The 26,902-nt window shown below is 34.0% G+C and overlaps 1 protein-coding gene across 1 annotated transcript; it reads left to right on the forward strand.

Moving 5' to 3' along the window:
* Positions 1-123: 123 nt before the first annotated feature.
* On the forward strand, positions 124-26,902 carry LOC145674872 (uncharacterized). Its single transcript, XM_081745115.1, has 3 exons — positions 124-1,461; positions 21,386-21,875; positions 23,975-26,902. Exons 1-3 carry the CDS (start codon positions 1,374-1,376, stop codon positions 23,979-23,981), a joined length of 585 nt encoding a protein of 194 aa, XP_081601241.1. The 5' UTR covers positions 124-1,373; the 3' UTR covers positions 23,982-26,902.

The raw sequence follows: 26,902 nt of genomic DNA on the forward strand, positions 1-26,902 counted from the left end.
TGGCACAACTTTTCACTTTTATCCATTGGAGATTGGATTCAACATTTCTTTACCTCCAGAGGGTTACCTCGCATTTAAAATACTAAAATAATAATCCTAGTGGAAGCACAAATACGGTACAAGTTTTGTTTACGTTTCACAAACTATTCATTTCTCAGTTTCTGTCACTACGAAAGCACATTTTCGATGTTTTTTTGGAGTATGTTTAGTACAAGGGGTCCAGAAGCACGTAAAAATCACAAAATTTACAGGAGAAATGAGTGATGCAAGTACTTAGACGTAACATAACGTAACCAAATCTAAGCTAACCTAACATAAACTAACGTAAGCTAACCTGAACTAACCTAAACTAACGGAATATTAGTAGAAATAAGCGAAATTCTATCATTTTTTGGAAAATTATGAGGGACTCCTACACTAATATAACATAAACTAAACTAACCTAACGTAACCTAAACTAGCCTAACCTAACTTAAACTAACCAACTCTACCCTAAACTAACCGAATGTGAGCAGAAATTACAAAAATAGTAACATTTTTTAGAGAAAAGAGCTGGACCCCTTCTGCTAAACATAGGCCGTTTTTTTAACCACTGCACAACTCACAGATAAAATAGTGTAGAGTAAGTTCTTCTTAGAATAATATTACCTCTAGCACTTGTGACTTGTCATGTTTTCATACTAGTAACACTCCACTGGTAAACATGAAATAGAAGTTCTGTGCAATGTGCAGAAATGTACTGCCACTGGGAAACAGAATGTAATTGATACATCCTGTGTTAGGAAATGATATTGCGTTCGAATGCAGTTAAAACGCAACCTATGTATGAGTTGCATTCACAGATGCAGGTTCACTTTACAATGACTTAAATCTTAAAAGTAGATATTGGTGTTAAAACACACACACACACACACACACACACATATATATATATATATATATATATAAATGCTTATGGATCTGGTTAACTAAGTTCTCATGATATCAAACGGCTGTACAAAATACAAAAGAAAACTTGTCCTACGTAGTCAATAATAGCGACAATGCTAACTACTTGATTCAGAGCAGTAGCGAAACATGTTTGTCCACGCGGAAGAAGGAGTGTACATAGGGACAATCCCTTCAGCACAGGATGTCGTAAACAAGTCCAAAGGACACTTCTTACTGCATAAAATCACATAGTAAAGGAGTTTTAGTCGGTTCACTATAGAATCTTTATATTCAAAAACATACGGTACAGGTTTCCTACGTAATGCAGAAATGTTTTCCTGATAAAAATTGGTATGTGATACAGTCATCTGTAATTTGCACTTACTTAGAAAGCCGAGAATATTCCTTGTATTGATTTGACATTACAGTTGTAAATATGAAATATGATGTTCTACATTATGGAGACTCGCCCGGATGGTGGAAGTTTATATTCTAGGCAATGGTTCATATGCAATAACTCATTTTACCTAGGTAATATTATTACTTTTATATTCTAAGCATGTTTCATATGCACTAACTGATTTTACGTAGGTAATATTATTACTTTATAACGAACTATTGTATACCAGTACCGCGATTTACACTAGTGTTAACAATGAAAATTCTTAATTCTTTCAGCGTTTTTTAACTTGTACTAAGCAGAGTTCTATTTTCCTGTTTTTTAAAGCTGCATGGAAAACATAGGCCGTGTACAAAATTACGAAATACACACTTTAAGTATGCAATCTTGAAGTATATAATTCAAGTGCACAATAGATAGAGTGTGCTTCGTCAAATTAATTTTGATCTGCATCGTTTCGTTCCAATACCTGATCGTGGTGATAACAAAAGGAACGACAATTTCTCGTGCTGAAGGAACTAATCTAATTCTCTTAACACTACAGTGGTAAGGTTCAGGAAACTTTTATAAATGTTGGGTCTACGGGACCCATTCAAGTTTTTACGCACTGAAATCAATTAAAGAAGAATATTTTATTACTTCGAGCTTACATTGACGAAATGATCTTTAGCTACATTAAACGAAAGAGTACAGTAATTTATTTTGAATGCCAAATTCAAAATTAATATATGTCTTTTATTGTTATGAAAGTATTTAACGAACATTTTTCATTCAGCTATTATTTAGTTAGGTTTGGTTTAAACAGTATTCAATACGTTAAACAATATTCCAGACATGATACAAAAAAATGAAAAGTGTTAGGTAATGACGATATTACTTGAAACTGAAGGAAAATATGTCTTTTAACTTTATTTTATGAAAAACTGCAGCCACTCTTATTGGCATCTTTACGTGTAATGATCTGAACATTCACCACACAACATTCTTGCGTGACCCAGGCAAATCCACTTACTACAATTTTGGCAAAAGTACCTGGTTTTGCTGTCTTTACATATGTAGTAATGTCCTCGTTTCAATTCTCGCTGCATAGGAGCATGCTCTTCAAGGGTAAATGCACATAATCTTGCAGCTGATTTTCGAAGATCAGTAGGATGGCGTTTATTTTGTGTTCTCTGCATCAACTGGCTCTGTATCAATTCTTTAGACAATTCTTTATACATCGGTATACGAGCAGTCACGATGTTACTAGAACGAGAACGAATATTCACATTTCATTTTTTCTTCCTCCATTTCGTGTCCTTGTGTCTACCTACAAAATATTTGTGCACCGTTTCTTCAAAATCAGAACTTTCATCACTGTTTTATCCTTCATCACTAGTATAATGATCACTAGGCAAACAAAAGTCAGGATCACAATCTTCATCATCTTCTTTGCAAGCTACATCACTTAGTTCTTGCTCTAACATGTCCCTTATTCTTTGAACATATGCCTCATAGCTTTCGGCCATGCTTCACTTGAATATATAAAAAAACTATACGACAAGTGCTTAAAAAACATGCACATCAACACACGGAAATATGAAGTTTTCCCTTCTAAAATCGCTACTTAATATTATTTTATCGTGCTAGTAAAAATAACATCACTGGTAACGTTGGGTCTGTCTGGCACACTCTATGAAAAAGCACGCGGCACACAACAATGACCAAGCGAAAACTAAAACAGGCTACGTATGATTAAACCACAACTTACGAGCGGAAGGTAGGGGGAGGATTAGTGATGGGTAAATTCCCGGGAAGATATTTTTTGGGAATATTCCCGGGAAGATTCCCAAAATGGGAATTCATCTGGGAATTTATGTGCAATCAAATAAAATTAAATTCTATTATTATATTATGATATCAAAGTTGAATTAATTTTTATATCACAGCATATTATTACTATTGTCCACAGAGGATTCTTCAAAATCTATATATTCTGAACGGTACTATGTTACTTAATTAACACTTTATTATATTTAGAGAGTACGCATAAATGCTAATTTATTTACAATATGTTCTGTCAATTAAATATGTGTGAAAAATTATATAGTAACAGTTTAAATTTATATGTAAGTGGATTTGCTCAACTTTACTCTATTACTGATATTATAAACACATTAAATTTATAAATGTTATAAACCAATTAGGTTGGGTAGCCTAAATGCTGGAAGATACATGTCTCACCAATTTATCAACATTTGCGCATACATATTAATGTTCACAAAATTTGCAAGATTCTTACTTACTTATCTTTATATTTTAGCACGTAACATTGCCATACACGACCTTTCATTCTACCTATTTCTCGAAATTCCATACGTTAGTTCGCATGTAAAACAAGTCCGAGTACCTCTTCAGAAATTCGAGTCAGAGAGAAGAGACAGACCGACGTCTATTACTAATGATGGTTCAGGGTTTATTAATAGTATTCCATCTCTATTTCTACATAATTCTAAATTACTTTACAAATGGTTCCTTTTTATTATTTGTAATTTAGTAGCCTACTTTGCTAATTTTGGCAGTTCTTTAGCATTGGGGGCCATCGATTGCACCTACTTTTTTGCGATATTCTATTCCTATGCGGTTGTTTTATGGTTTCATACGTTAAATGACGTTACAAACATTAAATTCAGACAGCATTGCAGAGCGAGCGTTAACGAATGATGGCGGGTTAGAGCTCCGCATGCCACGTTGTTTTCTATCTTCGTTACCAACAATTTATTTTTTTTTCTCACATAAATCACTTCCACTTACCTTTGCAGTTTGTATAAATCCCCTCCTGCCTTAAAAAGATATGTTCGATACTTTCTTGACAACTTGAACATCAATATCAACTCATTTCTTCCGTAATTAATCATCCTACTTTTTGCTAGTTTTGGCCTCCAATACTAAACAATTATCCTACTTTTAGTGCAAATGGAAATGGAACTTAAAAAGTCATATTATTAGTTATATAAAGTGCACGTCAATAAAGTACATGTCCAACTCGTACGTTCACGTTGTGAACAATTTGTATGAAAAAGGATGAAAACAAATACAATACAATACAATAAATACAATACAGTACGGTACAATACAATTTTAAATTTTTTTAACCTCCAAATTCTTTAAAATCTAGAAGTAAATCGTAATATATTAAATAGTATAAGTAATTAGCCGTATGGTTCTTATAATTTGGAAGATAAAGTAAAGAAATTAAAATAAATTTCTTCCCGGGAATTTATAGGCAAGGGAAAAACCCGGGAATATTCCCATTTTTAAATTCTTTCCCACCGGGAATATTCCCACTGCCCATCACTAGGGAGGATGTAGCAGTTCGAGTGTTGCCAAATAAAGTTATATTATTTTTTGTAAATGCTTGGGTCTCACAGGCCCAACGTTACCAGCGTAGTGTTAATTAAGAATTTCTTTCGAGTTATATTAAAGACAAAAATGTATATATTAAAGATTAACAGCATGGGGCAACCATAAAATTACAGTTGTGTTTTTCATGTACGCTAACTTATACCTGCAAATAATTATAACTACTTATCTCTAATCGTCTGATTAAGAAGAGCGAAGCGCAAAGACAATGATAATATATTACGCACAATATATATTTGGCGATGTATTATTTGATATGCTTGACTAGGTAATTTCTTAACTCATCGAGATGGGAGTGGCACTGGAATTTATGGGACCCATTACCACTGCTACGGGCGCTATTTACGAGCGATGAGACGTAACTTTTTAGTCCTTTAGACTAAAAAAGGTAGGCAATTCATTGGAAGCGAAGGCAGGCAACTAACAGGAGCAACAGAGGACGGAAAATACTGACGGGACCATTATTTACACTAAAAATGTCACAAAACTCCTTTAAAAATGGATAATGTATCAGATCTAAGATAAATTTATATTTTATATAATTGCTTCCTGTATGGTGAATTACACAACAGTGGAAACGTAATTGTGCTATTTCTACTGCATTCCTTTAGTTTCGCTCGTTCTACTTGAGATATTTTTTATTCTATTAATATTTAAATTCCTTAGATGTTATTCTATCTCTAGAAATCAATAGATTTTACTCGCTAATTTTCCAAATAGTGTGTCCATATTATTATTAAAGAGGTTTCTACAGTACTTGATAAGGGAAAATATGCAGTAGATTTATTTGTTGATTTCTCCAAGGCATTCGACAGTGTTCAACATTCTCTTCTACTGGCAAAACTCCAGAAATATGGTTTTAGGGGTGTAGCACATGAATGGTTTCGCTCGTACCTGGCAAACAGAAAACAAGTAGTAAAAATACAAAAAAAAAATAACAATAAGCAAGTCACATTTGTAATTATACGGTTTAGGTGATCGATCATTAATGAAGAAAATTTTTAATTTTTAAATGAACCTCGCATAAAAGTGCTCTCAAGAATTTTTCTCTCAGCCAACAAACGAATATGCATATATGTATGTGCGTCTCGTCTGCGACGGAGATCAGTAGAGTTCCTCTCTCCTTTCCAAATAAGGAGCTAAAATTCAGCACAATGGACAAACGTCGTTTCTAAACATTCCTATCTATGGTTTGTCATACCTATTTTTAACCTTGACATCACCAAACTGCGTAGCAAACTGAGCTGTTGCTTAGCAACGCGAGGAGACGGAGAGAAAAGGTGCTTTAGTCTGACATGTACACCCTGTGAAGTTACCACGAAAAACTGGTGCGAACGACTGGAATGAACAAGCTACTTAAAACTAAAATAATGTTTTATTTTAATTAAGTGCAGTAACGTTGAACTAACGTTATAATAATGAAGATTATCAACAACTTTAAAATGTTCGTCTACAGACGTTAATCTAAAAGTCGTCTCAGCGATATGGAGTAGATAAACAGCAAAACCAACCTGTTCTGTAATCTGTAACCTTTAGGACGTCCCCCCTGGAATTACCAAAATAGTTTCCCTTCAAGTGCCAAAGTGGGTGAACAGTGACAGTGAATTGTGGAAATCAACAATGTAACGAAATATAGTGAATAATTCGTGGCAACCGCGTCACCCGCGTTTTTAATAATAAATAGGCCTAAATTAAAATATCTTTATCATTATCAGTTATCCAAATTAAAGTGCATAAAATAATGTAATATTTGTTCGTGAAGTTTTAGTGTTGTTAATTAAAGCAAAAAGTGAAAATCTTGAGTATCCTTTCAAAATGACAATTATGGTTCATATTTTTATTTGTTAATTTTAAGAAATAATCTAACACAATTTTCTTTTCAGCAAAAACAAACTGCGCCTATGCAACGTAATAATTTTTACATTATTAAATTGCATTAGCGCTAAGAATATAATTAGAGTTAGCTTTGTGCTGGTTTCCCAGAATGTTCTGACCGAACTCCGAACCGTGTTGTCCAGCGGCTATATGGTCAGTTTTGGTAGTCGATCCAACCTGTTGTTAAAATCTAAAGAAGACATACGAAAGGTGGAGAATCGAATCCCAGACCATAGTAAATACGTAAGCCCACTTTTGGACCGTAGGACACGAACTACTTACAGTAATAAAAGGGTTACCCCAATAGGAAGGGAGTAGAATCGAACCCAGTACTGTTATATATGGCGCTCGATATCACAGGAACGTTTGGCACAACCGCATAAAAGCGACGCTAATTGTATTTTTTTTAGTAAGGTAAACTGTAGTGCCTTCTTAGTGCTATTTAATTTTGTTGTTCTGGCATTAGTAAATTAATCATTATGTCCGTAAATAGAGAAATAATACCTGTCCTGTATGAAATGCGAAAAATATGGAAAGAAACAGAGTATTAATAGTAGAAAGTCAATTTAGACATAGAAAAGAACCATTTATGTTGTTAGAAATTGAAAATGCTTTAAAAGTAGATCAGGAAATTTGTGAATATCGTAAAAGAGCTAAAGAGGAAATTGCAAAATCTCTTTTGGAAAGGAACATAAAATATAGGGTTGAAATTGAAGATAAAATTGTTGCTAAAATGCGTGAATTACGTAAATCTTGATTTCTATCGAAAAGTCTATGACGAATGTGTTCTTGAATCAGAATTTTTTTTTGTCAGATATTAAACGTAAGTTAAAAGTTCATTATGAAAATTCAGACATCGTACGTATTGCAAAAGAAAGGTTAGCTGAAAGGATATACAAAAGGCATTCAAAGTATCACAATGTCAGTTGTAATAAGGATTCCAGTGATGATCAGAAAATAAATTGTAAAGTTGTACCACCGAAACGGGTTAGGTTTGCTGATCCTCGTGAAACTGTAACTTTTGCGCATCCTTTTGTAAAAGTTAATGAGTTAGAAAATATTCAAAATCATGAGAATAGTAAAAGCAAAAGAGTACCATTAGAAATAAAATATGCTAAATATAACTTAGAATTTGTTGACCATGAGTTTGTAGGTGTTTTGTGGGACATTGCCCCCGTAGCCCGAAAAATGTACGCACGAACAGTGAAAAATGAATGTGTTGAAAGTTGTACTATTCTACCATGTGTTAGTTCCCAGCCACCGGCTATTGTTTTAAATCAAGCTAACATTGAATTTCTTGGCAATAATTTAGAACAGGTTGAATAAATATCTGAGTGTGAATTAAAGGTAGAAAAAGAAATAATCCCTGTTGTCAGTCACGTTAATGCTGAGTTAGGTCAAGCCAAAGAATTTGTTTTGTCTCTCTCGAATAGCATTCTAAAAAGAAAAGAAACAGAAAGAAAAAAGAATAACGAGCTCAACCCAGCTGTCTCTTTGCAACCTCCCCCGACCATCGAGTTGGTCACGTCCAGCGTAGCTCTGTGTATGAGTGAGCAATCAGCTGTTCCAGCTGTTGCTTGTTTGTTTTGTAAAGGAACAAAAAGCATTCATGGACGCAATGCGTGCTTCACTACGAAAGGATTTACTAGAGTAGTAATAAATTGCGTTGAAAGTGCAGACAAGAGTAGCCCATTCACGCAGCCTTGTAGTGTATTATGTTTGTTAAAGCAAAATTGCTTCTATGGCACCTTGCCAACCAGTAAAGTAGAGTGCGTTCCCTTTAACAAAACTTGTTTATTTTTTGTGTCTGTTAGGGTTCTTGAAATGTGTCATGAGAAGAGTAGTTCTTTAAGCTGTGAGTTGAAAGTTAAAGAAGTGCAGATAAAACGAATTGCGTTACTTCTTGCATAGTCATTTGCACTCAAATTGTGTATATAGAAGACAGTAAAAACGGCTCTGTGCCTTGTAGGCCTTAACCATAACCATAACTCAGTAACGTGGGAAAAGAAATTAAAAACCTGTCAAGAAAATTTCAGTAAGTTACGAAATGTTGTTTGTCAAATGGTAAGGAAATATAATTTACAAGTGCGTTGTGGCAAAAAGCACCGGCAACATAAAAAGAAATTACATAACGTCAGACGGAAATTAAAAAGAGTTAAACGTATGCCGTGTTGTTTTTCTAAATTTTCCAAGTTTGTTCGTAAATTTTCTTTGAAAAGTAAATACGCAGTCGCACTCATGCTCAGACAAATAGTCGTAAACGTCAAGTTGTTTTGTCGCACCATGGTAACCAATACTTTACGTGTATGTTTGAAAAGGGTGACCAAAATTTTGAATCGAATCACACTAGTAATTCAGCGATCAATGATTTAGTAAAAGGGTCAGGTGCTGACCACGCATCACCTGTAATTAATAAATATCACGAACCTTTTCAGGAAGAATGTGGTAATTGGGTGACTAAACCTCTTACGTCTAAGCGATTTGAGAATGAATGTGACAGCAAAATTAAGCGTCAATCACCAACTACTGTTAGTGATGTGCTATCAGCTGATCGTGACGTAGTAACAAAGGTCAAACATACAGGTAAACGGAAAAACCTAGTGAAGCAAAAAATGCAACTTAGTATTCATTCTAAATACAGTGAAATCGGTGTGCATAGAAAAACATCACGAAAGAAAAATAATTGCAATTCAAGCAGTAATAAGTTATTTGATTTCTTGTGTAATGCGGCGATCATACATGTTGAGAAACCAATTTCGTGTTCTAAGCTACTGCTTTCTAAAGTAATTCGAATGGGTGAAAATCTTGTAGTAGTTTATAAATTGAGGTTAGTTGTTGATTGGCAAATGGTACCTTTCGAAATTGTTTTTGTGTTGAAAAAGCCTCGAGTGGGTGTAGGATAAACAAAAACTTCGTTGAGCCGGACTACTTGTATTGTATGAAATCGACACTTGCAATGATTTTGATAATTCAAAAAAAAGTTATTTGATATGATGTTGGCAGGCATCTGTGATCAGATATGCGACTTCCAGATGGCCGTTAATATTTTCTTTTACAAAGTAATGGAAAACCAGCAAAGATGTATGCTAAGCCATGACATGAGGTTCTCTCCCATTCTTGGGTAACATTATATTTATGTAATGCCCGGAGTAGGCAATTTTCGTAGTATACCCTTCTTTATTCTTTTAAATTGCAACCTTTTATTCTATAAGTAACCCTCATCTCCGGGTTGGAAATAAATGAAAAATTTAATGTGGGTAGGCATCTTCGAAATTTAGGAGGGCAGACGCTATAAAAGTGTAATGGTCTGACAAACCATCCGCTGCTCAGTCCATTCTTGGTCAATTTTTAACCAGAATGTAATAAATGTAAAATATTATGATTAATTAGTATTGTTGTAGATTTAAGTGAAAATTTTTCGTACCGTAACCAATATTTTGAAAATATTTACGTGTGTTCATGCTTGAATTTAATTTGTGTCCTATACATTTGTTTCATAGTAGTAATGATAATTGGAATAATACCACTACTAATAAAAATAAATGGAAATGAATATATATTTGTTGTGTTAGTTTTCAAGAATGTTTGAAGTTGTTTTTAATGAAAGTGAATATTGAAAATGAATGTTTTTTTTGATGATAATAAGACAATTAATTCATGTTATACTTAAGAGTACAAGGCACTACATTAGTAAAAATTTTAGGTTACTATAATCATTTAATATACTTATAAATGTAATATTTTGTGTTCAATGATAAGCAATGCCAGTAATTACTTGTTCAAATTATTAAATGTGCTATTTTGAAAGAAAATTATAACAACTTTGTTTATGTTTTGATGTGTTTGAAATTGTGGTACTTAAGCGTTTTAAAACAACAAATATTAATATAATGAAAGACATTGATAAACTTTATTCAAATTATGGCCCAACCGTAATCCGAAATTCGTTTCGTATGGCCCACGTGTTCGTTACCGTATTTCCGGAAGGACTTTAAAATTTTTTTTCCGTTATATCATCACAAGAAGACTTATAAATGTTAACCCTTTGAAGACCAGTGGAAGAAATTTGGTGACACTAGTGAAGTGATCAGTGTTGCAGGGTTCTGTTTGTTTTTCTTCTACGCTCAAAAGAAACATCCTGTCGAGCGCCAACGTAACTATACGGTTTAGGTGATCGATCATTAATGAAGAAAATTTTTAATTTTTAAATGAAACCCGCATAAAAGTGCTCTCAAGAATTTTTCTCTCAGCCAACAAACGAATATGCATATATGTATGTGCGTCTCGTCTGCGACGGAGATCGTAGAGTTCCTCTCTCCTTTCCAAATAAGGAGCTAAAATTTAGCACAATGGACAAACGTCGTTTCTAAACATTCCTATTTATGGTTTGTCATAGCTATTTTTAATTTTCACATCAAACTGCGTAGCGAACTGAGCTGTTGCTTAGCAACGCGAGGAGACGGGGAGAAAAGGTGCTTTAGTCTGAGATATACACCCTGTGAAGTTACCACGAAAAACTGGTGCGAACGACTGGAATGAGCAAGCTACTTAAAACTAAAATAATGTTTTATTTTAATTAAGTGCAGTAACGTTGAACTAACGTTATAATAATGAAGATTATCAACAACTTTAAAATGTTCGTCTACAGACGTTAATCTAAAAGTCGTCTCAGCGACATGGAGTAGATAAACAGCAAAACCAACCTGTTCTGTAATCTGGAACCTTTTGGACGTCCCCCCTGGAATCACCAAAATAGTCTCCCTTCCAGTGCCAAAGTGGGTGAACAGTGACAGTGAATTGTGGAAATCAACAATGTAACGAAATATAGTGAATAATTCGTGGCAACCGCGTCACCCGCGTTTTAAATAATAAATGGGCCTAAATTAAAATATCTTTATCATTATCCGGGGGCGCGGTGGCTCAGTGGTAGAGCGTTCACCTCTGGTGCTTGGGGTCCCGGGTTCGATCCCAGCCCCCGCCAAGTGAACTTTGTGGTGGACAAATACCGTGCTCGTGGGTTTTCTCGGGGTTCTCCCGTTTCCTCCCACTTTCTTCATTCCACCATTTCACTCATCTCTCATAATCACCGTCTCCTTTAGCCTAACCGGCATAAACGTGGGACATAAAACTCAAAGATTTCATTTCATTTTCATTTATCATTATCAGTTATCCAAATTAAAGTGCATAAAATAATGTAATATTTGTTCGTGAAGTTTTAGTGTTGTTAATTAAAGCAAAAAGTGAAAATTTTGAGTATCCTTTCAAAATGACAATTATGGTTCATATTTTTATTTGTTAATTTTAAGAAATAATCTAACACAATTTTCTTTTCAGCAAAAATAAACTGCGCCTATGCAACGTAATAATTTTTACATTATTAAATTGCATTAGCGCTAAGAATATAATTAGAGTTAGCTTTGTGCCGGTTTCCCAGAATGTTCTGACCGAACTCCGAACCGTGTTGTCCAGCGGCTATATGGTCAGCTTTGGTAGTCGATCCAACCTGTTGTTAAAATCTAAAAAAGACATAGGAACGGTGGAGAATCGAATCCCAGACCATAGTAAATACGTAAGCCCACTTTGGGACCGTAGGACACGAACTACTTACAGTAATAAAAGGGTTACCCCATTAGGAAGGGAGTAGAATCGAACCCAGTACTGTTATACATTTTCATCCAAAACTGCTATTATCTCTGCTGGTGTTCCTCAAGGCTCAATTCTTGGGCCAATTCTTTTTTTTTATTTTACATAAATGATCTTGTTCAATATATGTATCCCCAACATATTGTACTATATGCTGACGATGTAAATGTCCTTGTAACAGCGGACAATACAGTTGAACTAGAAAGTAAATTAAAACAAACTGTGGAGCGTTTGATAAAATGGACATCTCAGAATCAACTGCTGATAAATGCAAAGAAAACAAAAGCACTAAATTGTCATTACTCATGTACACCTCGAACAGTACCATCCATTGTGATAAATTCAACTGATGTAGACTATTCAAAATCCACTAATTTTTTAAGTGTAACAATAAGCAATAGGCTTTCATGGGGTGCACATATTACTGGGCTAAACAGCAAATTAAGCCGTATATATTTTGTCATTTATAGATTACGTGGTTCAGTGTCAAAAGAAACTTTGCTGTTATTGTACTATGGTAAGTTTCAATCATTGTTAAATTACGGAATAATTTTCTGGGGAGCCTCCTATTCCAGTGTTACTACTTTTCGTCTACAGAAAAAGGCAATAAGATCTATTTTTAATCTATCACCAAGGTTCTCATGCAAAAGGGTCTTTCATTCAAATAAAATTTTATCTGTGCCTTGTCTGTACATATACAAAAGTATCATATATATAAAGAGAAATGAAAGTAGTTTTCTTCATGTTGACGATGTACATTCATACACCACACGACAAAAGAATAACATATTCACAGAATACCAAAACTATGCGTGCACCAAAAGAAGTGTTCTTCCTATGTCCGCTAATTTGTTTAATAAACTCCCAAGTTATTTGAAGGATATCAAAAGCATGCGAAATTTCAAAAATGAACTATTTAATTTTTTGTACAACAAAATGTATTATCATATTAATGAATACTTGGGTGATAGTTTGTAAAATAATGTAAATCAATTATATTGATATGTTTTCTTATTATTTGACAAGTCCTGTGTACTGGTCTCTGACCAACAATGTACGACATGGATGAATAAACAATGAATGAATGAATGAATTATTATGTGCACCTAAAGTTAACACCTACAGGAATGATAATGAAAAACTTGGTACAGTTTAACAAAACGAGGACAAAAATTGCAAAATTTATTACGTTACACAAAAATACTAGTCTGTCAGAATCACATATATGAAAGCTGGGTAACTCTTACATGGTAATAATAACAAAAAAAGTAAGATTACTATTAGATAAACGTCCTTAAGCGTGCGTCCCGTGCGCTATATATACACACACTACAATACTACATGGACCGCACTATAATATTGTAAGTCACAGCAGTACAATGTACTACTGCGAATTCGACATCTTACTCTCTTAGTTTATACTTATCGTCTGTTCCTCATTATCTCCGCTGCGAATATAGTTATTCAGTTTTGAAACAAATCATAACGTCCATTTGCGATCATAACTAAAAAAACTGCTAATATAACGATTTTATGGAAACTAAAGGCCCGATGTTAAGAAAAATATCAGTGTGTATTTTATGTAATGACTCACTGTTCAGTTACACAGAAGGAATTACTCGTTCGTAATCAATTCATAATAGTTATAATGTAATTATACAGAATGTATTAGCTGGAATTTGTTAAAATCTTTATAAATAAATTGAAATAAATTTTTGACATGAATTTAACTTTTGTTCAACTGTCAAATATGCTGAATGTATGTTCATTGGTATATTACAACCTATCACACAGTACAAGTGCAAAGAAATATGGTATTCTCTTTACCAAAGGCTAACAAATGGAACACAGAGAAATATGAGGGCTGTAGAAGTATTATTCTCATAAAGCGCAGACAGAAAAAAAATCGCCGAATACTGAAGATTGCGTGGGAATGGAAAACTCCAACACTCATATTAAACCTATAAATTATATTAGTTTAAACGCTTGTAGAAGTTATATTCGTGCATTTTCTTTTTAAATTTGGTTTCTCAGAACAAATTTCCATCAAACATGAATAACTGCTTTTGTATTTCCTAATTTAGTTTTAATAGCGTTCCGGTGTTTATCCATAGTCTTACATTTTTATTTTTTTTCTTTAATGATTCCTGGTCAATTACTGTGTTCAGTACATTTGTCTTCTCTTGGATTTACTTTAATAAAAGATCGGAGTAGTGAATCTGTAAGCTCTATGCGTATTAAGGGAAGCATAGGAAGTGTAGAAACAAGGCGGCTGTGTGATAAATCACAGTCGTGTCCCTTCTGAAATAATACGAAGGGAAATAATTAAGTTAAACTGACATTTATTTCTGTATACGAATCAGGAAACATCTAACAAAAAGTAGATATTGTAATATGGGATCAGAAGTCTTGATTGATATTTAGAGAGATTTCGCAAGATGGTCTTAGATGTTATTTTTTGTTGACGTGTTCGTACTTGCTTTTTCCAGCGATCAGCTAACTCACACATACACCCTTTAAATTCTGCTCTTTCCAACAATGCAGTCACAATTCCTTGTGACTGGGAAAAGGAGACCATTTTGATCGGAAGCTTGACCATCGGGAAAGAGTGAACAGGACAAAAGATAAGCTCCTGGCTATTGATGCGCCCGATACGACTCAAGTGTGGCGGATTTCTTGCATTTCTCGCAAACACACTCAAACAAAAGCATGACTCGTGGCGTAGCCGCTAACGTTCTTGCCTTAGGTGCGAGAGGTCTCAGGTTCGATTCCCGTTCAAAAAACTCGGTAAAAAAATGTAACAATTTTATGAGGCCAGCCATCTTGAATGAGGTTTCACCTCATTCACACTAGGCAAATGCCAGGATGAAACCTAACAATGATTTTTTTTCATGTTAGATTTAACTCTTTGAGACTCACTTTTTAAGCTAAATTTTAGACTTTCAGTCAACCAGCTATTGCGTTGAGACTATTTATCGTAGGATCATGATTCCTACTGCGTTTTGTTCGAAATGAGGCAGAGTTTCCAACTGTACAGTTAAATTTCCCTATTGTGTACGTAACGCAGGAAATTCTCGCCAAATGGAAAAAAAGCGGAAATGAAAAAGAGTTGCCTCGTTTATCACGAATATCTTCCCTGAGGTACACGACACGAACATGGGAATGGTACCAAAAAGTTTGTTTCATTGTGGAGAGAATGACGTACTAAAAATGTTCCGAAGAATAAGTCTTGTAGCTCTAGCCGATTTACCAATTTTCCTCGGATAATACTTTTCAGTCTCTATTTATTTATTCAGTCAGCTTCAGCATAAAGACTACTCATTGTAGAACATGAATCGTACCACATCTTCGAAATGAATCAGTCTTTCGAGCGGTAACACTCGTATGTCGTTACCATGTACGTGAAACGAGAAAATTGCCCCTGCCAAAAAAAGTGGTTTTTGCAGATTTTTTTTTAGTTTCGGCTCCTCTCACCGCCCCCCGTGTTAACGCTCGTATGTCAAAACCACCTAAAACATACTGCATAGTTTATGTAATATCTGCAAAATATCAATCTCTTCTTGAAAACTGAGGGATGGAAAAATTATTAACCCATACGGAAAGAATATCTCACTCTACCTTACGTTATAAAATGAGACATGATATTATATAAAAATTTCCTGACATCGCTTTTTATCCGATAGTCACGAATCCTACCTCATTACCTAGGTATTGTTATATACTAGGTATTACGTTTTAAGTGATTTTGAGATAACAGTGTTAAAACAGTTTTGCTCAGAGGAACACAAACTTGGAAATAGTGACCTTTTTTCTTATAAACTTCCTTTTTGGAGGGAACTTTCTCTTTTCAGGTACATGATACTCTCCTCAGGTACATATATGGCAGTTGTACCGTTAGAAAGGGTCATTCATTCCAGAGAAGGAAGTACGATTCATAATCCTCGGATAAAAAGCGATCTGTCGGGAATTTTTTTTTATATAATAACTTGTTATATTTTATGATGTAGGGTAGAATGGGATATTCTTTCCATATGAGTTAATAATTTTTTCTCGCCCTTAGTTTTCAAGGTATTAGATCGGTGTTTTGCACAGATATTTCATACACTATGTAGTATATTTTAGGTGATTTAGAGATACGAGCATTGACATGAGGGCGGTGGAGGGATTGTTGGGCTCGGAGAGACCCAAACTTGGAAAATAGTAATTTTTGTTACAAAATTCTAATTCGGAGGGAAGTTTATCTCCTCAGGCACATGACGTCAGTATGGGAGTGGTATCGTTAGACAGGGACATTGATTCCAAAGACAACGAGATACTATTCATGATTCTAGGATAAATAGTGATAATACTTTATATACTTTACTAAACTAATTGTCTGAAAATGTGTAAATTTGGGAAACATTCGAAAATTTTTTGACACCTCTATCCTAAAATGAATCGCACCCAGCTCTCTTTGGAATGTTAAGGCTTTCAAATGGTAGCACTCGCATATTCCTATTGTGTACACAAGGGAAAAATTTGGAAAACAAAAATCATTTTTTTTTAATTACGACGCGATTATATCACTTCTGGTACACAATAGCGAATTTTGAATAGTACAATTGGAAACCTTGCTTTATTACGAACACAACCGCATTACAGACCGTTATCCTAAAACAAGTAGGGATGCGTCAGGATTTTTAAAAAAAATTCTCTAAAATTTACCAGTTTTTCCTTCAATGTGACGTCACTACCCTCAAGCATCGCACGCATGACTGCAAAATGCCCATGAAACATGTTTTTTTGATGCTTCCAAGCTTGAATTTCTGCAAAAACCAAGTGTGAAATGCTTTACTAGAGATTTATAAAGCAAATTCCAAAGATGACGCCATGGTACAGATGTTTATCAAAAGTCTCCAAAGGCTTAAAGTGAACAACTCTGATAGGGATCAGTAAAATCAGTAGACTTGCGGAACTTCATGGACACTTTAAAATTTCCAATTTGATAAATGACGTTCTAGAACATCTTCTGTTCCAGGGTTCGTTCCTCGATAGCCACATGATTGTAAGTCTAGGATTTACAGTTATTCTATTTCTTGGTGCTGAAAAAGAATAATCGCATAAATTACTTTGCTTTAGAAGCAATCAAACGTAAAACATATTTCGGTTAGAGTGTCACTATTTGAGAAGTTATAAATATTATAAACAAACAAGGAACAGTTATAATCTTATTTAGTATTTGTGTCCGTTTTGAATTACATTCTCAAGTATGTATGTTAAATTGATATATAAGCGAATGATTTTACAGAACAGATTGAGGTGTCGCGCTGGGAAGATTGTGTCCGAATTTTAGATGGTTCGTTTGCTATGAGAGGGTTCCTTCCTTTTCTGACTCCTCTATGCGAGTTTCTTGGGCTTTTTGCGTACTTTCTCCTTTCTTTCCAGATACTTGTTCCATCGATTATTTCAGGATGTACTTGTATTAAGTGATCCGTCCCTGCTAGTCTAAAGACGACTACCGTGGAATAAAACAAAATTTTGATTTTATATAAATATTTGATTTTGAATTTTTATTGAGAAAATTTAATGGAAGGAATTGGGTTGAGTAGGGTTGGCAATATCAGTCGCTTTTCACGTTTTGAGTAACTTATATTCTTCCTGTGTGAAGTATTTAAAATGACGTAATTATGTGTGTAAGACATATTCTCGATATACGATTACGTAATGGTAGTTTTTACTTTAATATTTGCAAAAAAAATATTACAATTTAAAGAATGCTTTCGAAGTAAAACACCGTAGAAGCCCCAAAATCGAGAAATAATTTGTGACGGGAAAAATTATCGACCATACCAGATTTTACAGAACGGATATGCGACATTCATGCTCTAGAACTTTAGATTCGCTCCTTGGTTGATACTTCTAGTAGGGTAGTGTTCGTTTTCTGTTTTAATCTCATTCCCAGGCAGCATAATTATTCAGGAGATGTCTACAAATGGCGGTGGCAATTTCGTCCTCGGGAAATTCGCCATCGGCAATTTTGTCACAAAAGTATTACTATATACGTAATTTCCTCACTGAAAATTTTGTCACGATAATTTCATCAGCAGTGTCTTTTAGAATATAATACAAGTACAATGAATGCACTCGAAATAGGTTTTGAAATTGCTTTCCTTAATCTTCAGCTGAACCAAAACTACGCTGCACAATCAAAATGTATGTAGTAATATTAGTATTAAATAGATAGTTAAATATTTTAGATATATTTGAGACAAGTTTCCAGTAATTATATCACAGAAATATTATCATATAAGAATTTTTTTCACGGTATTTTTTCCGCTTTGTTGAATTAAATAGAGGCAAAATAAATGACCAAAACAGCTTACGTTATTTTAATCAAACTTGGAAAACAATTCGGTTGGTATTGACCACTCTAAAATCGAAGTTTCGGGCACTCGAGCAGGAGAAAATAGTTCCAGCATCAGCACCAGTAGAAGAAAATAGTTCCAGCTTCAGCATATGTTAAAAGGATAGTCAACATGGAAAACTAATAGGTTTATATATCACTATTTACAAATATTAAGTTCCGCCAATATCAACATTTCAAAATAGAAAATAGCAAACAAATATGGGTAGATATGCCTATCCGGGCCCGCAACTAGAAAGAACTAGAGGGGCCTGGAACCCTAAAGTTTTCGTGGCCCCTTCACACCTCAATACAAAATGCTATCATCAATACAGAAAGCACGATTTAGATATTTGTAAGAGTTTTGTAATGAATGCCGCCCCCCCCTAACTTATTCATGGCCTCCCTAGCCTCTGTAACTGATTTTGGGTCTGCCATTCCCTTCATTTTCCCGAAACTAGACGAAAATTTGCATCGTTCTTGTACCGTTTTCTGAGCTCAAACTCTTCGACCTTCTTTAACGTTAACTGTCACGTGATAAGAGTTAGCTTTTTTTAGGAGCTATTCAAAGAAGAATATTATCATAGGCGCCGACGTTGGGGGGGCAGGACACTTTTGGCCCCCCCAATATTTAAAGGTGGGGTCGTCGCCCCTCCAATATAATCCAGTCGAGGAAGGAAAGGATGAAGCGGAGTAGCGGACCGAGAACTTGTAGGGGAAAGAAGAAGGGGTTCATCAAACAGTTGATAGAAAACGGCTGAATATGATTATGTTCATTGTTTGGCCCCCCCAATATTTTCTTCAAGTCGGTGCCTATGAATATTATATTTCAACTCTAATAAACAATGGCAAATTGTTGTTGGATATACGTGAAGAAAACAAATTTATAAAAAGGAAAAAGTATAAATATTTCTGGAAGTTTCTTTTAAATATAGACTTAACGAGTTATTGAGAAGTGAAACATGGATGTCGGAGGCAGCTTTTCAATGGGTCCAAATATAAGAAAAAGAAAAAGAAAAACAAAGTAAATGTTATTTGAGGTGGGACATTTTTTACTAGGTGTACGCCCTAATGCAGAGCAAAACATAAAATTCATATGAATAATCATATGAATTCATATTTCGTGAGGTGGTGCATCAGTACAGTGAACTTAGTGAATATCCGGACCCTGTAACAGTGGTTATGGATTCGATATAGCGGAAATGCAGGCTCTAAAAGAACTTCTGGATATTCAAGTATTCATAGAATTCAACAAGTAGAAGCAGAGTTTTCAACTGTGTTCCATCAAGATGCTGTGGGTCAATCACCAAAACAGAAAACTAAAAGGGTGTTTCAGATTTTGCAGAAACGGCTCCAGTCTTTGTGCATAACGTATAAACACAGGAACTAAATGTTTAAAAAAAAGTTTTGCTTGTTGTTTCCTATAGTGTTGTAGATAGTAAAATAACATGTAAAGCAGTTATTGAATTATAATAAGTTATATTTTGTTTACTATTTTCTGTTCTGAAATTTTGATATTGGCAAAACTTAATATTTGTAAATAGTGATATATATATATATATAAATATAAATATATATAAATCCATTAGCGGACCATTTTGCCTGTGCTTTTAGCATTTGCTGAAGCTGACATTATGTTCTTTTACTGCTATTTGTTCTTATGTCGAGTATCCTTAACTTCGATTTTCAAGAGTCGAACACAAACTAAGTTGTTTCCCAACTTTAGTTAAGATAATAGTAGCTGTTTTGGTCGTTTACTTTGTATCTACATAGTTCAACAAAGGTGAAAAAATGACCATGACAAAATTTTCTACATACTAATGTTTATGAGAAAATTGCCGCGATGAAAATTCCGGTGACGAAATTACCTAAGTTCGTCTACAAAACGGGCTTATGTGGAAATCTAAACAGTTAAGGTGCCTAAAAATTTGTGGAGGTAATATCACATCCAACACACGCTCAAGTAACACGTACTGAGATTTCCTACCTCCATTTTTTTTGTCTCATCCTGGATTACAAAGAAATATTTATCTTTACTTACTTCAGTAAATAATTTTCAACGCACCATAGTTCGTTTCGTTCCTGCATGTAGCTTATTAAAAAATATGATATTTGGATTACTCTCAACTTACTAATTTTCAAAACATATCTCTGGAAATTTGTAATTTTGTTTAATACAACCTGTTATATTGTCTCGAAATTACATTCAAAATGTTTTCGCCGCACTATTAACTGAAATCTGTGATTTCTTAACAACTGCTACTTACCGTATATCGAGCTTTTATGGCTAGTGTTTCAATTTCTACATTTTATTTTTATTTTATATATGATTAAAAATTGACATGCTTATTATTTAATTAATTTCCGTATGGTATCTCTTAACACCAAACTGCATGAAATATATTAGGTAATCACTCTTAAATATTGCATTATTTCATACCGGTTATATACGTTAAATCAACGGGCCTGGCATTATAATTAAGCAGAAAGAGTTAGAAACTTAAGCATTTCTTGTAGTTATTAAATGTCTCCCGGCGATGTACAGAAATTTGTTCTCGATACTTATGTTCGAATAAATACGTATCTTAATATATTATGTATTATTGAATTATCAATTTTTAAATATATCCATATGCGTATTTCGTAAGGCCAATAATTACGTATATTTTACCTTCAATTTATTATTCTGTTTTCTTTAGCCAATATTGTATACAAACTATTCATGTTTTCATCTTCTTTTGTGTTTTTTAAAGGTTTTTCAAGGGAAAGGTTCGATTTATTTTTGGAAACATCACATGGCTTACACTCTACTAATTACGGAGTTGAAGATAATTTTATACATTGTGATAAAGTACCTGTGACAACTATTATGATGGAAGACGAACATAACATTACTGAATTAATTTCTATGTTGTCTGAGGTAGTCAACGAAGCGCAGAAAAGCAAATATCCTGATGAAAATTCAGGTGAAGAAATTTTTGTGAGATTTGGGAATAATGAAGAAACTAAGTTCACAGTAATCCGGAGAGAGAATCCGATATTATGTCAAAGTGTTACATGTTCCCGGACCACAGAACTACTTACTGAAATAAAGTCTGAGCCTAAAATCAAAGACAATGATACAAATTTAACTGTTTCCATTGTTGAAGCGAAAAATGAAGGTTCCACCACAACTGTAAAATCGCCTTTTTCTTTCTTAAGTAACTTGATAGAACGTGAAAAAGATACATCTGAACTTGAAAGGTAAGGTTTTTCTCCTCTTCCGTTCTGTATGTTGTGGATCGTATTTTAAAAAAAAAAGGGGTTTTCTTTTTAATTTTTGGGTAATTTATAAGCAGGGTCGTTCAGATACAAGGTTCTATATTGCAGAAATTCGCCATTCGATTTTCGCTATTTTAGAATGCACTGATGCAGAGCCACTAAGTTTCTAGTAATACTATTCCATTATCATGTAAACGTGCAGTCTATATAGGAGAAATATAACCGCAGAGAGTGTGACAGTAAAATAATTTGTTCATAATTTTATATTGATTTTTGGATCATCCCTCGTAATTATTTGATTGACATTTAATAGGAGCATGTGTTACCCTTCTATGCGTTTCAGTCACGATGCTTAAATAGTACTAACAATATTAATATAAATTAACCGTAATAAGCCTTCCAAATATCGTAAATTGAAAATAATAATAGCAAAATAATGAAATGAAAATTTTCGTATGTAAATTATGCTGGTCTTGAAAAAGCTAAAGCAGTAAACAAGAAAGAAGCAAAGAATAAAAAATACAGAACAAAATCAAAATTAATATGATAATTAAAGACAATAGTTCAAATATTTATACTGAAATTCGCATTGCATTAAAAATGTCAATCACACTAACAACTGTGAAAATTTGATGAATGCTAAAATCTTACCCCTAAACCCAGATTAATATTAATAGGTACTCGTAAACGTTGTCTAATTGATGAGTATTGTGGACACTCTACAAAAAAGTGACGCGTTTTCACCGGCAAGAAATAGCTTTCGTAATGCTCTTGCTACCAAAAACAAACAAACGAAACAAAAAGATAAAAGAAAACAATCCTCTTGCTGCACGTAATAAATTCTCACGAAAATATTCTCAATTGAAAATTTTTCGCTTGAAGAAAAAGCTATTAAACTATTAATTCCATAATTTACAGTTTGTATCCTGGTTAATTTAAACGGTATTTACTATAATATATAGTATTTAGTACTTTTTAAAAATAAATAAAATCTTTCTAATACTTAGGCTTACTGATTCTCACTACTTCTTGCAATGCTAGTATTTATTTTAATAATAATCATTTTCCAATGCGAAACAGGATAATTTAACGATACTGTTTTGTACATATCTTTTTTCCTTGTCTAAGTAATAGAAATGCTACCTCATATTACAGATCTATATCTTATGATCAAATTTTATAAATACACGTGCGATGTATTCAAAATACAGTTCAATGCATAAAAATAAATTTTTTGGTTACCTTTCTTCTTTTGTAATAGGACTTACATGTTGAAAAAATTTTAACTATCTATCGAATGCGCTTCAAAAATCCTTGGTAATATTGCTTTTTTTTTAAATTTCTCATTATTAACTCCATATTTACTAATTAAGTGTAGTCTTTAGTACGCGTATGTCTCTACGTTTTGTTATCCTATACTTTTAGTATTATTTCACATTTATTATAGTCTTGCTACATCAGGTAGTTATCTTACAAGCTTTTTACTGTTTTAAGAATTTAATTTTATTAGTGACACATTTCAACGCCTAGTTTCGCCGATATTATTTATAAAGAAAAGAAGAGGGACTCTTATAGGCGAAGCTTGTGCTATTCTTTTATCTACATAATCCGCACTAGATTATACATGCCCGATTGTAGTTCCATATATTCCATTTTAAAAGCAGCCTTCGTTCCGACGAATTTACAAGGAAGAAAGGGACCAATACTTGGTAACTTAGTAATACAATAATTGAAATTTTTCTGAATTCTTGGCTCGTAAGGTTTCGAAATATACTCTGTATACAGAGTTTTTCTAAAGTCGCATACCATCCGTTACAAAATGAGCGCTTGTTTAGATACGCACAATTTGTTAGTGTAGTAACACATTAGGCTAAGAGGAAATTTTTGTGGTGCTTGTAAAGTAAACGGCTACTATTTTGCTGTCCATTTTGAATGTCGGTAAAAATTTTGAAATTCAAAATTTTTCATAAGATATATGAAAGGAGTAAAATTTTATAAAGAGAAAGCAAATTGTATAATCATATTTTATATAACTAATAACTTTGAGATTATAATCACGTGCAACTCTTATTTTTATCCAGGTGCTGAACTACACTATTAGCCAAACATGACCCCATCTAAGTGTGAGCCGAAAGAAGTACCCGTGCTGTGGCTCGTGATTGCAAAAGGCATTGGACATGTTGTAGTTCCGTACGTTCTAGTAACACAGTTACTGAAGAAATTCGAAGAGATACGTATAGCTACCGACAGGCGCGATCAGCTTTCTCTTTGAGTCCATTCCGGATATTCATGGGACGTAGAATTCACAGATTTTATTTCATTTTCAGCCACAATTAAGTCGGCCCAAAAGAGCAACTGCCGAAGACACATCGCATCGTTTGTTAAATTTCCATAGGGCAGCACACGTAAATTATCACTGGAATGCTACGTAAGTCAAACTCCCATTTGCAAGGTGTTACTGACGCATAAGGGGCAGTTTTACAGGCTTCACCTGTAAGTCTTTCAGAGGATGACTGAGATCAGGGGGTGTAATTTTGTGAGTGGGTAGTGTTACAATTGCGAAAGGGACCCAATTTTGCAATACTAATTTTACACATTGATGAAGTAAATTTTCGTGCACAAAGGTGGTAAACAAACTAAATCTACAGTTCTGGTCTCCAGATAACCCAAACTGGACAGGTCCGTGTAAAATGGCTGTTGTGAGGAAAATTGCGTTGTGGCCACGGATGTAAGATGTACTTATTATTAGCACATTTGGTATCCCACTGCCATCTTAACTGCAGAGTGTTACTGGGATACGTTATAAAAACTCATTCTACCCTCAGCGCGTGCTCGATGCAGCAGTTTTCTCCTATTTTACCAACATGATAGGGCGCCACTTCAATATTGTCTGCAAGTTCGTCAATATTCCGAGGCGAATTTCCTGGTCGACGTCAGCAAGTGGAATATAATGCCAGATCACCTGATTTATTACCACTTGACTTCTACATGTGGCGTCACCTAAAGACATTTATATATGGTGAAAGATACAGGATGCGTGTGCATAAATCACACCTGAGATATTGCTCCATGTTCATTCAGCTTGGGAAACACGTCTACAAACATGGGTAAAGCAACACGGCCAGCACATTAAACATATTTTTTGTAAGAGATAATCTGAGTGATATTCACGTTATTATAATTGCATAATTATTAGAGTTAAATCTGATTAACACCGATAAATTTCCATTATCGCATGAACCCATGCCATTTAAACTTTTTGAGCCTAATTCGTTATTTCGGATAGCAAGATCGCTGTCGTTTACCTGACTTTTATCACAAAGGTTCCTTCTCGACCTAAAACTTTTCTATACTCATCAAATCCCTTTGTCTATAATCACTTGTAAATAAGCGAGAGACGTTCATATTGTGCATAGATGGATCAGTACTTGAGCTGTGCTTTGCACACTGAAAAGTCAGAAATACCGTCCTCGTTAACAATGAGCATCTTATTCAACTCAGGAAGTAAGTTAGCTAATATAAACTATCGTTCATGCGAATGGAATCCCATAAAGTGTGGTGCGAATGCAGATCTTTGGAAATCAATATCGTTGAATTAAATTTATGTGAAATGTAAAGCATTGTTTTCAGGAAAGTCTTTTACAGTGAATTGTGATTGGTGAAACATATTTGCACAGGAAGCAGAAAGTAAAATTTCCTGCAACAGATAAACGAGCTTCCAGAATAGAAGTATTAGATTGTAACTGTAGGCTGTTGATTCAATTTCTGTAGGTAAGATCTACATCCGTTAATGTTGCGCAGGAGAGTCAGCGTGTTTGAAATGTTAAGATTTAAAACAAACTGAACCTGGTGAACCAATGTCCGTTTCCTACCTTCCATTAATTCGTTTTGCATGCGCAAAATTTCAGCAAATTCAATTTTGGCTTGTGGACTAATAGATATTTCAACTTTCTGTGATTAAAATAGAGGAATGTTCAACAACGGTGAAGTGTTTAAATGAAGTGGTATTAGCTGGTGACGATTTTATAAACAAATGTGGTCTAACGTTAAATAATGCAACGTGACTACGTGGTTCAGTGTCAAAGAAACTTTGCTGTTGTTGTACTATGGTAAGTTTCAATCCTTGTTAAATTATGGAATAATTTTCTGGGGAGCCTCCTATTTCAGTTTTACTACTTTTCGTCTACAGAAAAAAGCAATAAGATCTATTTTTAATCTATCACTAAGGTCCTCATGCAAAAGGATCTTTCAGTCAAATAAAATTTTATCTGTGCCTTGTCTGTACATATACAAAAGTATCATATATGTAAAGAGAAATGAAAGTAGTTTTCTTCATGTTGACGATGTATATTTATACAACACACAAGAAAAGAATAACATATTCACAGCATACCAAAACTATGCGTGCACTAAAAGAAGTGTTCTTCCTATGTCCGCTAAGTTGTTTAGTAAGCTCCCAAGTTATTTGAAGGATATCAAAAACATACGGGACTTCGAAAATGAACTATTTAATTTTTTGTGAAACAAAATGTATTATCAGATTAATGAATACTTAGGTGATAGTTTGTAAAATAATGTAATATCAATTATATTGAAATGTCTTATTATTAGTTTGTAAAATAATGTAATATCAATTATATTGAAATGTCTTATTATTTGACAAGTACTCGTCTCTGACCAATAATGTACGACATGGATGAATAAAAAGAATGAATGAGTGAATGAGTATAGAGATTTTGGTTTCATACAAACATCAAATTTCTTGACTTTCCAATTTTCGAATAAATATTTGACGCGGAGGAAATCGTAACTGGTAATGAAGTTTGCGTACTTTTATTTAGGCCACGTTTAGAGTCGCTTTGAAAAAGAAATAATCTGTAGTCCAACTAGAATGACGACAAAAGATAGTTGTACAAGCTGTCATGATCACTCTAAATTGCTGTGGATCATTACTTATATCAATTTTTGTTAATGACAGCCATTGCATTATGAGATGTGGTCTTGCGCTT

The sequence above is a fragment of the Thermobia domestica genome, chromosome 18 (genome assembly GCF_964235325.1).
Source record: "Thermobia domestica chromosome 18, izTheDome1.hap1.1, whole genome shotgun sequence".
NCBI classification, from domain to species: Eukaryota; Metazoa; Arthropoda; class Insecta; order Zygentoma; family Lepismatidae; genus Thermobia; species Thermobia domestica.